The sequence below is a fragment of the Myotis myotis genome, unplaced genomic scaffold, assembly GCF_014108235.1.
Source record: "Myotis myotis isolate mMyoMyo1 unplaced genomic scaffold, mMyoMyo1.p scaffold_m19_p_11, whole genome shotgun sequence".
Lineage (NCBI taxonomy): Eukaryota > Metazoa > Chordata > Mammalia > Chiroptera > Vespertilionidae > Myotis > Myotis myotis.
In genome coordinates, this window is record NW_023416315.1 from 71,347,840 (window position 1) to 71,362,295 (window position 14,456).

Sequence of the window (14,456 nt, forward strand, 5' to 3'; positions counted from 1 at the left end):
ACCACAGAACTTATATACATACTAGAGGCCTGATGCACAAAATTCATGCAAGGGGCTTAGCCCTCGCAGCCCTGGACAGTCATTTTGCTGTTCGGTCTAATTAGTATATTAGTGCTTTATTACCAGTATATAGGATATGCATTGCCCATGGTCACAGATACTAGTAATATTGCAGGAAGGCCTGTGGTGGAGCGGTAACTGGTTGGATGGGGTGATAGGGGAACAAGGAGGGGACATTTGTAATGGTCTTGAAAATAAAGATAAATAAAAAAGAGCAATGTTTTTTCATTTATTAACTTAATTAAAAATAGCGAAATTTCGGAGAAATGTGTACATTCACCATAGGTCACAGAGACAATTGATAAATACATTAAACACTTGTCAATATTTATCAAAACAATAAATCATTTTAGAAAATAAAGTAAAATTGTAATTTTAAAGATAAATAAGTTTCATTAAAAACTTTAAGTTGTCATTCTGACCTCTTTCATACCATTTATTCTAAAATGCTGTATAAGCCAGATTGTAAAACTCTGGCAACATATGCTTATGAATTCCCTTCTTGTGAAGTGCAAATCATTATAACCTATGATTTACCTGGTATGAGGCAAATTAGATGAAACATAAGATACTTTGTGCATATTTTCAGACAGCAAACAGAAACTATTTTCCTGCCATAGCCCCACACACATAGACACTCTAGTTTTACATACATGACAAAATGTGTCATATCCTCCAGGGACCTCTCCCACCTGTCCAATCCTAGATTATTTTCCTCTTAATGTATTTCAAATGTAATAACAATATTGTGCCATTTCTATCATGTGGCATTTGTAAAGGTAGTATATGGGAAAAATAAAACTTTTAAAAATGTGTACAGTATAAGATGATAAGAGAGAAGAAACAATATCATATAGTTGAAAAAACACTAGGATGGAATTTTGATCCTAGTTTAACAATGCTTGATCTGTGCCACCTCAGGCAAGCAATACATCTATAAAATTAAAGGATACTTAAAAGAGAAATATGTACAAAACGTATGGAAGTAATGGGTATAAGAAAAATCAATTTAAAAATTGAATGTTTTAAAATTTTTAAATGCTAAACCTAAGGAAAGATGTCTTAGAGAATAGTTCTCAACTCATTCATTCACCAAATGATGTAAACTGTTGGCTAATGATAGAGAACTGTTGGTGAAGTCCCATTTTGCCTTTATCTTTCTTGTTTTGCAGCCTACATAGACTTTGTAATCTTAAAACAGAAAAAAAAGGCAGGCACAGTTCAATACAAATTATATTAAACTCAAAAATACAGTTTTCAGTTACTATAATGAATCCAAGACCCTTAAGTTATATCCCAGAGTACTGAGAGAATTTAATGAACTAACTCATGACCTTGAACAGTATATCTTTGAGTCAAGATGATTTGGCCAAGATACAAGCTTCACAAGAACAAGAGCTTGTTAATATTGTTCCCTGATATACCTATAGCTTCAAGCATAGTACCTAACATGCATTAATGGCTTGACAAATGTCCCTGACAAAATTTCAAAAATCTCCTTTGCGGGCTTTTTTGTTGTTTTGTTTTAACATTATGGACACATAGAAAACTAAGCAGTGATCACTAGGAGGCAGCATCTGTTCACAAAGACCACCTGTGCCTACATATCTACTGAACCACAATAATGAGAGTAGGGCCAAGAATATTTAAAGTATTTCAGGTAATTATAATAAAGGTGGTCCACAATGACTACTGGGGCAAAATTGGGTTTACAGTTGTATGTGAAATAATTTATTTTTGTATTATTATTATTATTTTTCCACATGAACTATAAACCTACTTTTGCCCCACCCTGTATATGAAGCTTTGGGAATAGCCTTGATCGTTTAAGTATTTCTTTTAACTACGCTTTTGATAGGTACTTGAGAGAAATTTTGAGATTATACTTTGTGCAGATAAGGCAGTAAGGAGTACAAAGACCTGAGTCCTATTACAAGTGACCTCTTGTAAGGCGCCTAACCTTATTGAGCCTCAATTTTGCCGTATGTAAAATAGTCACTGTTCTAAGCACTTAACATCACAGCTGGCACATGGCATGCATTCAACACTATGTACTAATTTTGAAGGAGACGGCCCAGAATGCATTATATTGCCAGTTAAAGACTGACTGCTTTGTAACTTTGGCTACTACACAAGCAGTTTTTGATCCCATTATGGATTGTTTCCTTTCTTGTCTACGTGGGGAATCTTTTGTTACATGTCTGAGAAAAAATGTTGACATAGCCTATATTTGCATTAAATACTTAAAAGTTCTTATATCTCATGAGGTTAAAAATTCAAATTTTGTTAAGATGTTAAAGGAGATGCTTAAAGCAAATATTAATGAAAGTGTATCTATAATATCTCTTATTCTCTGGCATCAAGATTTGTACTATTTAAGCCAAAACTGTTAGCATGTAAGGCCATTTATCAAACTGTTTTAACATGAAAGCAATGTTTTAAATTATTTTAGATAGTATCTTTTCAGTTAAAAAGAAACAAATTAAGTCCTTTTTGAAGTTAGTTGCCATTTGCAAAATGTTTTAGTGAGAATACCATGCCAAGAAAAATTTGATTCATTAAGTTGGGTTTAGATAGTACCTGAGTCACAAAGCACAGAAGTGGTAATTATAGGTTAAAAATGATTTGAGCCTCCTTTATAAGAAACTGTCAGAATAAAAGTCTCATTAAAGAATATAAAAAATTTACCACTGCATATTAATGATACCATTTATAGTTATGTTTCCCTTACAGTGCTTTTGCAAAAGATATCAACTTGAGTTCGTTAAGCATAAAAACCTACCATGTGCACCCAGGAGTAAAGAACTGCATGCACATTTTCATTTATTTCCTCTACAAATCAATAAAGACAACCAACTCACACTTTGGGAATGATTTTTCTGACATCAACCAAGAAAATACATCTTTGTATGTCATTTTTTACTTCAAAATGATACATCATATTGGCAACTCATTACTGTGAGGGAGGGGGTCTCTGGTTTGTCTATTGGTTTATGTGTAATTTGTGTTATATCACATATGTTGGGAAAACATCTGACTTTGGACTTCATTTATAGATAGAATACATTTCTCTTGTCAATTGAGCTGCCTTTGTTCTTTTACTTGATAATTGGAATTAGTTTACCAATTTAAAATATCTTATCTATAATAATAAAAGCATAATATGCTAATGAGACTGGACAGCTGAATGACCTTCCGGACGTCATTCCAGAAGTCCTTCCGAACAAAGCTGTGGCAGCGGGGCTGAGGCAGAGGCGGTTAGGGGCAATCAGGCAGGCAGGCAGAGGCCTTTAGGGGTGATCAGGCAGGCAGGCAGAAGCGGTTAGGGGTGATTAGGCAGGCAGGCAGGCAGGCAGGCAGGCAGGCAGAGTGGCTAGGGGTGATCAGGCAGGGAAGCAGGCGAGCAGTTAGGAGCCAGCGGACCCAGATTATGAGAGGGATGTCTGCCAGTTTGGGATCGGGCCTAAACTGTCAGCCTGACATCCCCTGAGGGGTCCCAGATTGCGAGAGGGTGTAGGCCGGGCATGCACCGGGCCTCGTTTAATGTAATAGTCCCTAATTAAATTAAACTTGCCGGTTTTGCTTTGCCAATTTTACATTTTTACTTTATTACTAAATTGATCATGAAACCTAACACTACAACACCCAAATATTTATGGATGGCCAAAACTAGCTGATCTTCTTTTAATGGTTCCAGAGAAGCCCTGAACATCAGGACATCAACCAAATTATTCTGGGAGATGGTATTTGATGACCAATGAAAAAAAACACTCAACAGTTATCTCCTTAACAAGTTTTGTTTTTGTTAAACAGTGAAGCTATTTTCTTCTGAAAAATGTTTTGTGAACCAAAAAACTACATCTGTAAGAATTTTATTAAAAATTATGACCTAACCTTAACCAGTTTGGCTCAGGGGTAGAGCGTCGGCCTGTGGACTGAAAGGTCCCAGGTTTGATTCCGGTCAAGGGCATGTACCTGGGTTGCGGGCACATCCCCAGTGGGAGGTGTGCAGGAGGCAGCTGATCAATGTTTCTCTCTCACTGATGTTTCTAACTCTCTATCCCTCTCCCTCTCTGTAAAAAAATCAATAAAATATATTTAAAAAAAATTATAACCTAAATTGAAAAAATAGACCCCAGAACTCGTAATTATATATCATCCTTCTTGAGCTTGTATTGTTTAAGCCAAGGATCCAGCCTGCCAGTTAACTGTAAATGAAGTTTTATTGGAGCTCTGCCACACCCATTCATTATTTATTATCTATGGTTGTTTTCATGAGAAGCTAGAACACATAGACCATATGGGCCCTCAAGAGTTTGAAGTATTTACTACCTGCATCTTTACAAAAAAAGCTTGCCAATAGCTATTTTTAACACTTTTATTAAGAATTTTAATTTTAATTGTTAAGAATGTAAATATTTTTCCGGTTTTTTTTTTGGCCTAAACACGGGTTGATAATCTTTGTGGACTAGCCTGGATGTCTAAATATTACTTATAACATTGTTTCTATGGATTCTTTAAAATATGTAATCAACCAATTGTACAAGGAGTTTTAGAAAACAGCCTATTTGTAGATGAGGGGCATTACTTAACTCAAATAACCAACCAATGATAGGCCTGAAATGCTCTAGAAATCAGGTTTACAGTACTTTTTTTGAAATCAGGTTTATGGAACCAGTGTCATAGAAAGTTGTTGACAATAATAGTAAGCACTATTTCAACACAAACTTAAGGTTTATTTACTCACATTTATAAACAAAAAACTCCTCTAATACTAATAATTCCACAATTCTTAAAATTAAGAACCAAGATAGCTTTTAATACTATGTGGCATTAATTTTTTCAGATAATATACAACTTTGTTATAAGCATTTTTCCTTTTCTCAACCAAACACATTTTACCCACACTTCTAAAGTGCGAGGGAACAGCCCCCACAGCAGTGCAATAAATGAGGGGGATGGGGAGGTCACATAACTGGAAAGCAAGACTTACCTTCCTGTGACGTGTATCCTGCACTGTTATTGGTGGTATTTTATGCTTGAGTTACACAGCACACACATTTCTCTTTTCAACTAGTTTTCCATAAAGATTAAAATACAAAAAAATTTTTCTAAAAATTCTCAAAATAATCATTACATTTTCACACTATTTAATGGAAAAATAAAACCAAGCTACCAAACCTATGATTTAGACAAAAAAATCTTTATTCAACAAAATGTAAAAATATAATTTACATATCATATCACAATTAATCAATAGTCAAAATTGTACAATTACACATTTATAAAAATTCCACACATCATCCTCAGAATAATCAGTTTCTGTACAAAGATTTACAGCTGTCCAATGTATGTAATTTTTCCTCAGTGTGCTACTGAGTTCAGAGGTTCTGCTCGAATATTCCCCAAATCAAGCGCAGAATCTGTTTCTTCATCAATTTCTCCAATGACTGCACTGCAATTAGTTGAGGAGAAAAAAAGTCAGTTAAAACAATCTTATTTCTGAATAAAACTGAGAGGATCAAAGTAAAAAGAACTACTTAATTTGAAAACCAAACTTTCCATGAAGTAACAAAACTCAAAAAGAAATCATTGGAAGGCAATGTTATTACAGGAACTAATATTAAAGGACATATTTCATGTAGTGTGATTCAATCATATGATTTCAACTCTAGGAACTGTATTAGGGAGGTCTGAGAAGAGGGGAGAATCACAAAATCACTACTAAATAAGAAAATAAAGCATTTTTTACTTAAGTAACTGTTAGATTTGATAGAGCAATTGAATCAATACCCTTCTCCCCGGGAACTGGCTTTTCAGGCCATTTCACTATGGACATTCCCTTTGCTGAAACCACATTTCACTTGCTGCTACTACATTCCATTATCTCCCCTCCTGGTATGCATAAAGAAGTCTCCGCCCAGGAAAAGCCCGCCAAAAGTCCTTTAAAAGCCGCTGACTCCTGTCACTGGGGGCTGGAACCATCCAGGCTCAGCCACTTGATGTGTGGATAATCGAATAAATTCATAATCCCTCAACATTTTGGCCTTGTGCATTCCTCCTTCAGCGACCTACCAGTAATGTCAATGAACTAAATCCATAGGGGTGTATAATATTTATTAGTAACTAGTAGCCCAGTGCACAAAAATTTGTGCACGGGGGTGGGGGTGGGGTGGGGTGTCCCTCAGTTATTAAACATTTATCGGCACAACACTGACCACACTGGTGGTGGTGGTGTCAGAATGTGTTATATTATGCAGATGAAAATCTAATATTTAAACAGATTTGATGTGGATATTTTCAAAGATGGAAGAATTGTCCCTGTCAACTATTTTAGTTGATTCATATCTTCACTAATTGTCATCATTGCAAAGTTTTCAGTCCCCATATGGATTGCTGGATATAATAGGTCATGAGCTGTCCCTGTCCTTTGTAGCCTTTGTTACCTTAAGGACTCTAGTTTTCCATTTATATGTTTAAGTACTAACCTTACCGGCTTAAAAATGTAAGCTTTTAACACTGCTCTCTCTGTTCCGTATCCTTCCGATGAAAAGTGGAGTTGGGTTGCAGCACAGGAGAGAAATTCAGAAGGGGAATATTGAAGTAATGACTGCAGAAGAAGAGGGAACCTATTTCCCTGGCCATAGGCGCTGGTGCCCTGGACCACAGGGCTGGCAGCTTCTCCGGGTGGCTGCAGCCTGGGACCTCGGGCGGATGGCTTGTCTGTCTCCGGGGCTGCAGCCAGCCGCAGGCACTGGTGCCTGGACCAAAGGTGGGCGGCGGCTTCTTCTTCTGTGCTTCCAGGGAGGGCAGTCAGTTATGTGTATATGTGTGTGCATGCAAACATAGGTGTGTACACGTGTGTATGTGGAAATCTGCTGGGCAAGTCAAAACCATAGAAAAGATGCCCCCTATCTCTTGAATCTTCCAGAGATATCCCCCACTTTTTTATTCTATCACTACTGGAGAGTCAGTATTTGCAGCCAGCCAGTGACTCTTTCAGTGTCTATTTCTGACTTCTTCTTTCCCTGTCTGTCTTCCAACGCCTAGTCATATTTCCACCTGGATGCATCATTTTTACTCCCAATATGCTGTATAGAGAAGGAGTCACGATGCTGTCTTCCCATGAATAGTACTCAGCAACAAGCCAATTGCATTTTAGTTGGGCAATGCCCCTACCCACCCTTCAAATCCCTTCCACCATGCATTTCTGTTTCCCTTTTTGTTTGTTGGATTGTTCTGCTGCTCCTTCTCCTCACCCCACCACCCTTGGATCATAATGTAAAATTCTTTTACCATGTCAAGAAATTATTAAAAATACAGTTACTTTGAAAAAAAAAAATACAGGTACTTCTCCGAACACCAGCCAGGGGGCAGTGATCCACCCAGCTCTTGCCTGCCACCTGGGTTTCTGATCACTGTCAGCGGCAGGCAGCTTCTTCCGTCCTTCCCCTTTCACCTCCCAGCATTGCGTCTATGTATGAAAATTAACTGCCACCTTTGTTGGCGGTTAACCGCCATCTTTGTTGGCAGTTAATTTGCGTATCACCCTGATTAGCCAATGGGAAGCATAGCAAAGGTACAGTCAATTACCATGTTTGTCTATTATTAGATAGGATTGTCATGATTTCTCAGTTTGCTTGATTTAAATTCAAGAACAAAAAGTAGTTTTTTTATATACAAAAATAACAGGAACAAGTACTTAGGTACCTAACAAAATTATTTTTATGTGATTGACTATTTACAGCCAGTAAGTTTTCCCATGATTAAACACAAACATAATTTCATTAATGCTGTGCTAAGTAACAAAGCCATAGCTTTCTAGCTGGATATAGTTATTGTTACATCTAGACCAAGAGACATGTGTGAAACATTATCCCACTAAAAATAAATTGTTTAAATTTGTTTGGTTTTAATGAGAATAAATTCTTTATAAATGAACTAGAGGCCCAATGCATGAAAATTCATGCAAGAGTAGGCCTTCCTTCCCCCCACTGTTGGCACCGGCTTCCCTCTGGCACTCGGGACCCGGGCTGCTTCCCTCCTCTGACTGCCCGCAGGCACCTGGGACCTGGGCTGGCTTCCCTTGGGCCACCTGCAGGCATCCTGAACCCAGCCTGGCTTCCCTCTAGCCCCGGCTTCATCAGGAAGGATGTCCAGAATAATGGCCGGAAGACATCTGGTGTAATTAGCATATTACCCTTTTATTAGTATAGATACCTTCAATACAGAATTTGCCCAATTTTGCTTTAAACTTCAGTTCTCTAATAATGAAAAGTACTAAACTCTGGGGAAATATATTGTTTTCTCAAAATAAAACAAATCAAAGATCTCAACTGTACCCTTAAAAATTTAGCATCATTTAAAATCCTTATGGAAGACAGTGGGGTGCTGGTAAATGTTTTAAAACCAGCTTTCCAAAGAAAAAAATGGGAGGCTGGTTTACAGTATTTACTGACATCCATAGTGCAAATACTCCCGCTATACCCGATATCAAGCTACCAACAAGACATTATCAACCAGCTTACAAAACTGAAAACACAACAATCTGCTTTCAAAAGCCGGTATAAGCTGGTTTCAGCACCACTGTGTCTACAGCAAAGATCTACATTTTTTTAAATTGCAGTTCAAAAATATTTTTAATGTAGGAGATTCTTAAAATCAATTTTTATGCAGAGCCGCAATATAAAAAATCAGTGTGTTCTGGTCAGGGGACCCGGGCCCCCTTTCCTTAGCCTTTTTATTTTTTATAGCTCAATTTATAACTTATAATAGTCATCTCTAAAATTTATAAACCCCTGATTTAGATTAAAAATCCAGTAATTTATCCATCCAAAGATGATTTTCTTAAAATAATTCAAATGAACGGTATTCTTACATCTTCTATGTCCTACCTGTCCCCGCAAATAATGTGAGATGCTAATATATTTTTTGCTGCATTCCAGCCATGTTTTAAATCTATACAGTACTCACTAGAAAACTGATTCAACAATCTTTTAGCTGCTATAATGCACTAATACAGTAGCTACTAGCCACATGTATTGAATTATATTTAAATAAAATTTAAATTCAGTTATTCAGCCACACCAGCCACTTTCCAAGTACTCAGCAGCCATACACAGCTAGTACCTACCTTAGTGGTACCTACCTTAATGCAGATATACAGCATTTCCACCACTCCCACCCCAAAAGGTCTACTGAACAGCTTTGTTCTACATTGTTGCAGACTTTTCTTAAACTGCCCTATCAGTGTGTCACAAATTAACTGAGACCACAGCATTAACAAAGCACATACTTAGCGTGCCAATTATACTAAAAAATTTTTTTTAAATAATATGTACTTGTTTATAAATTCAGCTGTATTTATATAACAGGAATCATTTAAAATTGTTCATGCAAAATATTTCAAAGAAATTTTCAAACCTTAGCTTTGGTACCCTAGGAGTACTAGTATATTTATATTCCTCTGAAACTAAGAGGAATTTTGGAAGAACATTCTAAGCCTCCCTAATGAATTATTCAGTGTAAGTCGAGGTCCTTTCTGAACCCTATCCAGACCACTTAACTATTAAAAATATGGACAAGTCTCAGTAGATAAAAACCTCCTCTCCACATAGCAGGGCAGTACACCTATAGTATATTTAACCTGCCTTAAAGAAGACACATTTCACTTACACGTTGTCACCTCTTACGATGTACAAGCCTAGTACCACTTGTTCCACTCCCTGTGAAGAGCTGAACACTCGTTCATGGCTTTCATCCAAAATCAAATTAATGGTCTGGTCAAAACCTTTCAGTGTTCCCTGTAAAAAGAAAAGTTCAAGTATTCAGGTTTACCTGAATGTGTAAATTTAGCCAGACAATAATTTTAGTTGCTGGGTCCTCCTATAGAAATATAAAAGTCCACTGTAAAATATAATTCCTCTTTATAGTTAACAATATTCTGGCACAAAACTTACCTCTTGCTTTTTTTTAACTTTTTTTTACTAGATGTTTCCTGCATGGTTTGTCTCCTCAGTCACTGTCCACAGGACTCTGAGAAGTTGTAGGAATATGCAGGCGCAGACTCAAGGCCCGGCTTTCTCTCCAACATTGTGGAAAAGGACTGTACATCATGGGGCAGAGCCCTATGCTCCCCTACGCCACCTGGACAGAGCCCGGGGAGAGTGACCTCCCAGGATGTCCACGTTGGGATACCTCTTTCTTTTTTTAAGGGGTAAGATAAACTACACCACACATTTCATTAGTGTGCAGTTGTTTAGACTTACAAAGGACACCAATGTACCAGTGTATTTCCAAGAAAGTAGCAAAAAAGCCCATCCAGGAGCTAACATTCTAAAGACACAAACTAAAACAAGTGAAATTTAAGGGGAAATTATACAAGGCTGGGCGAAAGTAGGTTTACAGTTGCTCGTATGGAAAAATATATCACACAAGAATAAATTGTTTTGCATCCTCATGAGTGTAAACCTACTTTTGCCACCCTTGTGTGTGTATATATGTATGGAACCATATATACCAGCTATTGCAATGTAGCAGTATCACTTCATGCAACATACTACTACTAGACTTGTGCCAAACACACTGTACATATTATCTCAACTAATCTTTTCCTTTAAGTACATATATTTATTCCCACTTCAGAGAAGAAAAACTGAGGCACAGGGAGATTAAGTAATCTCTCAAGGTTTCTCAGGTAGAAAGTAGCAGAGCTAGGACGTGAACCATGAAAGGATAGCTTCAAAGACAGACAAGTGAACTACTATACTACTATGAACAAGCAAATATAATTCACATTCTTAAGAGATTCAGATAAGTCCCATAAAGATGTATAAACTTCATAAGATGTATAACTGTTCTTAACAGTTAACACAATAAATGAGTACTTTACTATTTGTCAGGAACTGTTCTAGGGGCCTCACACGCATATAGTTATTCAATCCTCCTATTAACACAATAAGGTAGATACAAACATGACTGGAATAATTAGAACCAGACCTTGAAGGAAATATACAGATAAAGTTTTAATGAAATACTTCTGATTTTAAATAAGGAAAGATATGGGCATAGCACAGCACAACAACTTGAGGCTATTCAATTTTTTGAAGAAACATTAACTTATATTTGTTTGGTTGTTTAAATCTCTGAAGCTCCCTATTGTTTCATGTTTTGAAAATCAAGATATATAAAATCAGAATGAAATAAAGAGAAAACAAAATATGGAGTACTGTCTATAGTAAACTAATTAGCAAAGTTATCACACACATACCTAGCATTTTGGCTTCATTTTACACATAACTGTTCTATCAAGTGTACCATGCCTCAAAGAAATGCAGAACTTTAGTACTCAAAATGCTGTTTTTAAATAGCTTCCCTTCTTTCATAAAATTAAAATAATTTCCCAATTCACTACATATCCTTTTAACAATAGAAAAATTTAAACTTCATGTTTTTGCAAAACAAAACAACTACTTGCAAGTATGTGTTAATAGCAGAAGGCTTCTTGAAGTGTTGAGATTAAAATATTTCAAACTGTCCTTGACAAAATATAAGGTGAGGTTACCTAAAAGAAAACATGATTGTTCTCTTGATTAAGAAGGAAATAAAGCCCCAATTGGATCTGCCACTTGATTACAGGTGACTCTGGGAAAGTGACTCACTTTTTCTGAACTTGGTGCCTAACCTAGAATACAAGGGTAATTCTTCTCACCCAGTTGTCCTAAAGATTAAATGATAATATAATTTAATAAATGGCAAAATCTAACACTCTGGTAATCTTCTAAGAACCTACTGAGAAAAATCACAAGAATTAAATAGAAAACAAAAAACAAAAGCAGAATTGCAGAATGGAAAAATGAGAGATTAAATTATATAAATTAGATATGGTTAGAATATAGAAAGTTTAGTAGCCTTAAAACTTTTTTGAAAGCAAACAGCTGTATGAATTATAAGTGAAGAAATAATTAAATAGCCAAAAATTATGGAATAAATTCCTCAGATCAAGGAAGAGGTCAAGGAGAGAATCCCAAATTTTTCTGGAATTAAAGGGGATACTGTGATAAACAGACACATGAGATTAAATAAATTTAGGGTCAATCATCATAATGTGTCCTACAGAAGAGAGAGGTCATACAACCTTAGAATAGTCAAAGAATATTAACACCATACACACCTTAAATGTTCCATACATGTAGTATGTTAATCATAAAAAAAGATTCTAAGAAGCATACACAAACTTTCAAAAAAATATGATTCATGTAGTGAATATCAGAGCACTGAATGAAAAAGGAAATAAAAACTGGAACAGAGCCCTAACCGGTTTGGCTCAGTGGATAGAGTGTCAGCCTGCGAACTGAAGGGTCCCAGGTTCGATTCTGGTCAAGGGCATGTACCTTGGTTGCGGGCACATCCCCAGTAGGGAGTGTGCAGGAGGCAGCTGATTGATGTTTCTAACTCTCTATCCCTCTCCCTTCCGCTCTGTAAAAAATCAATAAAATATATTTAAAAAAAAACTGGAACAGATAAATATGAAATACAGACAGATATCTGCATACTAGACTAGATGCTCTTTGAGGGCAGAATCTATTATTCACCTTAGCTTCTAGAAGCCTTTAACTTATATTCAAATTTGTTAATAGAGAAAAAAAATACTACATTCACAACATAAAAACAAGGTTCTAACTCCTCCACTTCCTGGTGATAATTACACAATTAGAAAAGGAAAAAAAATAGAAAAAGAAAAATCCTTTTCTGTATGTGATCAGGGTAACCTTTGAGGCAGAGCTGAGTCACAGGAAAACCGTAATGCAGGAATAGAGTAACACTACAGCGCCTCGGCATCACAGGTCCGGGCTTCTACAGAAAACCTTGCAACCAATAAGCCTCCAAGAGAGCAGAGAATGAATGAATATGCCCAGTACTCACCACTATCATCCTCCCATCCGAAGTAATCACAGCAACAGTTCCTGGTAACTGAGTCAAGGAAAGCATTTCGCAGAGAATGCAAGCTGAAACCTTAGAACCTGGTAAGGAAGTGGTTTGCATCGCTGGGGGAAAAGGTGACAGAATTAAGAGACAGCTATTCAACACACACACTACCTTCACAACATAAAAACGTGAAGTTTCTAACTCCTTCAACTCCTGTGGCCATTAGAAAAGGTAAAGACAGAAAAAGAAAATCGGCGTCCGTATGTGACCAAGCATAACCCGTCTGTCCCAGAGCAGCCGGGATGTGCGGTCCTCTTTCCGTCTGGGACCTCGGACTCGGAGCAAGGCACGCCCCCTCTCCTAGACCTGTGCTCTCATCTCTAAAACCAACATGGCTTCGGGCTCAATTAATGCCGAGTGATTGCTAGCGTGAGAAGGCACTGTCTTCCAGGACGTGGCTTCTGGAATTGAGAAGAAAAGCTGTAATCACAGGAATAAAGGTGCTTTACAGCATCACGTCTTGAGTATTTCACTCCCCCCACAATGTAGCGTTTCTGCCCCGAGATGTTAAGACTGTCAACATGCACAGCGCGCTAGGCGACCTCCCGGAGGCTTTCTGAAGCTCCGTGTCCCCTGCGACACTTCCCTTTTATCCACAAAGAGGTTGAGACTTCCGGTGGTAAAGGGGCCGGACAATGAGCAAAGCCCACGAATAGAACAAGTGCAGCACATGGGTTTACAACAATATCGTCATCGGTAGGACGACTGTTCCTTTTATTCCCAAACTTCACGGCCCAGGCCCTAGGGAAGTAGGAAGGATGAATAAATCGATGACTTCCACAGACAGCGAAAAGTTCAGAATAATCACATGCTTTAAAGGTTAAAATGAAACGGCGCATTGGGCCCATAAGAGCCGCGGGCGCGGGATTGGTGGGTCCCAGATCCTTCACCCCCCGAACCCGGGTCACGCAGTGGCCGGAAGTCCCAACCGCCCGCCGCCTCGGCCCAGGCCCTCTCCGGTCGAGCGTGGGCCTCTCACCGCGGCTCCACCGGCGCCGGCGGCGGCCGCCAGAGGATACGGTTGATGTAGTTCTCCAGAGCGGAAGTCATGGCGCTCGGCCGACACTCGGTGCAGCGCAGAGGCGCGGGCGACAAAAAGAGCTGCAGCAGCCCCAACAGCCCACTAGCCGCCCACAGCAAATACCGCGAGAGTTCCCACACCGCGGCCTCCGCGAATCAGAGACGGAGAAACCAGCCCATCGTACCCGTGAGGCCAAGCGGCGCGAGTTCCGTGCGCGTGCGCAGTAGTTTTCCGCCCATTTTCCGGGGGGGTGTTCTCAGAAGTCGCGCGCCGTGGAGGTCGGAGGGGGAAGATGGGGTCGGAGCGTGAAAGTGGGAGAGCGAGGAGTTTCCCAGCGGAGGGAAAGACGTGGGTAGAAAGTACTAGGGGAAAGTGTTGAGGGAAGACA

General features: G+C 38.4%; 1 protein-coding gene and 1 non-coding gene across 3 annotated transcripts; both read right to left on the bottom strand.

Moving 5' to 3' along the window:
• Positions 1-5,244: 5,244 nt before the first annotated feature.
• On the bottom strand, positions 5,245-14,216 carry LSM8 (LSM8 homolog, U6 small nuclear RNA associated). Of its 2 annotated transcripts, XM_036328863.1 has the most exons (4): positions 14,067-14,216; positions 12,985-13,025; positions 9,736-9,863; positions 5,245-5,515 (listed from the first exon to the last, which is right to left on the bottom strand). In XM_036328863.1, exons 1-4 carry the CDS (start codon positions 14,095-14,097, stop codon positions 5,425-5,427), a joined length of 291 nt encoding a protein of 96 aa, XP_036184756.1. In that variant the 5' UTR covers positions 14,098-14,216; the 3' UTR covers positions 5,245-5,424. The 2 variants fall into 2 exon arrangements, with proteins under 2 accessions (XP_036184756.1, XP_036184755.1); XM_036328862.1 differs by lacking the exon at positions 14,067-14,216 and having other exon boundaries at positions 12,985-13,106.
• LOC118666669 lies at positions 10,049-10,252 on the bottom strand. The gene has a single exon (XR_004971020.1). It is a non-coding gene; the product is annotated as a small nucleolar RNA SNORA73 family (small nucleolar RNA).
• Positions 14,217-14,456: the final 240 nt, after the last annotated feature.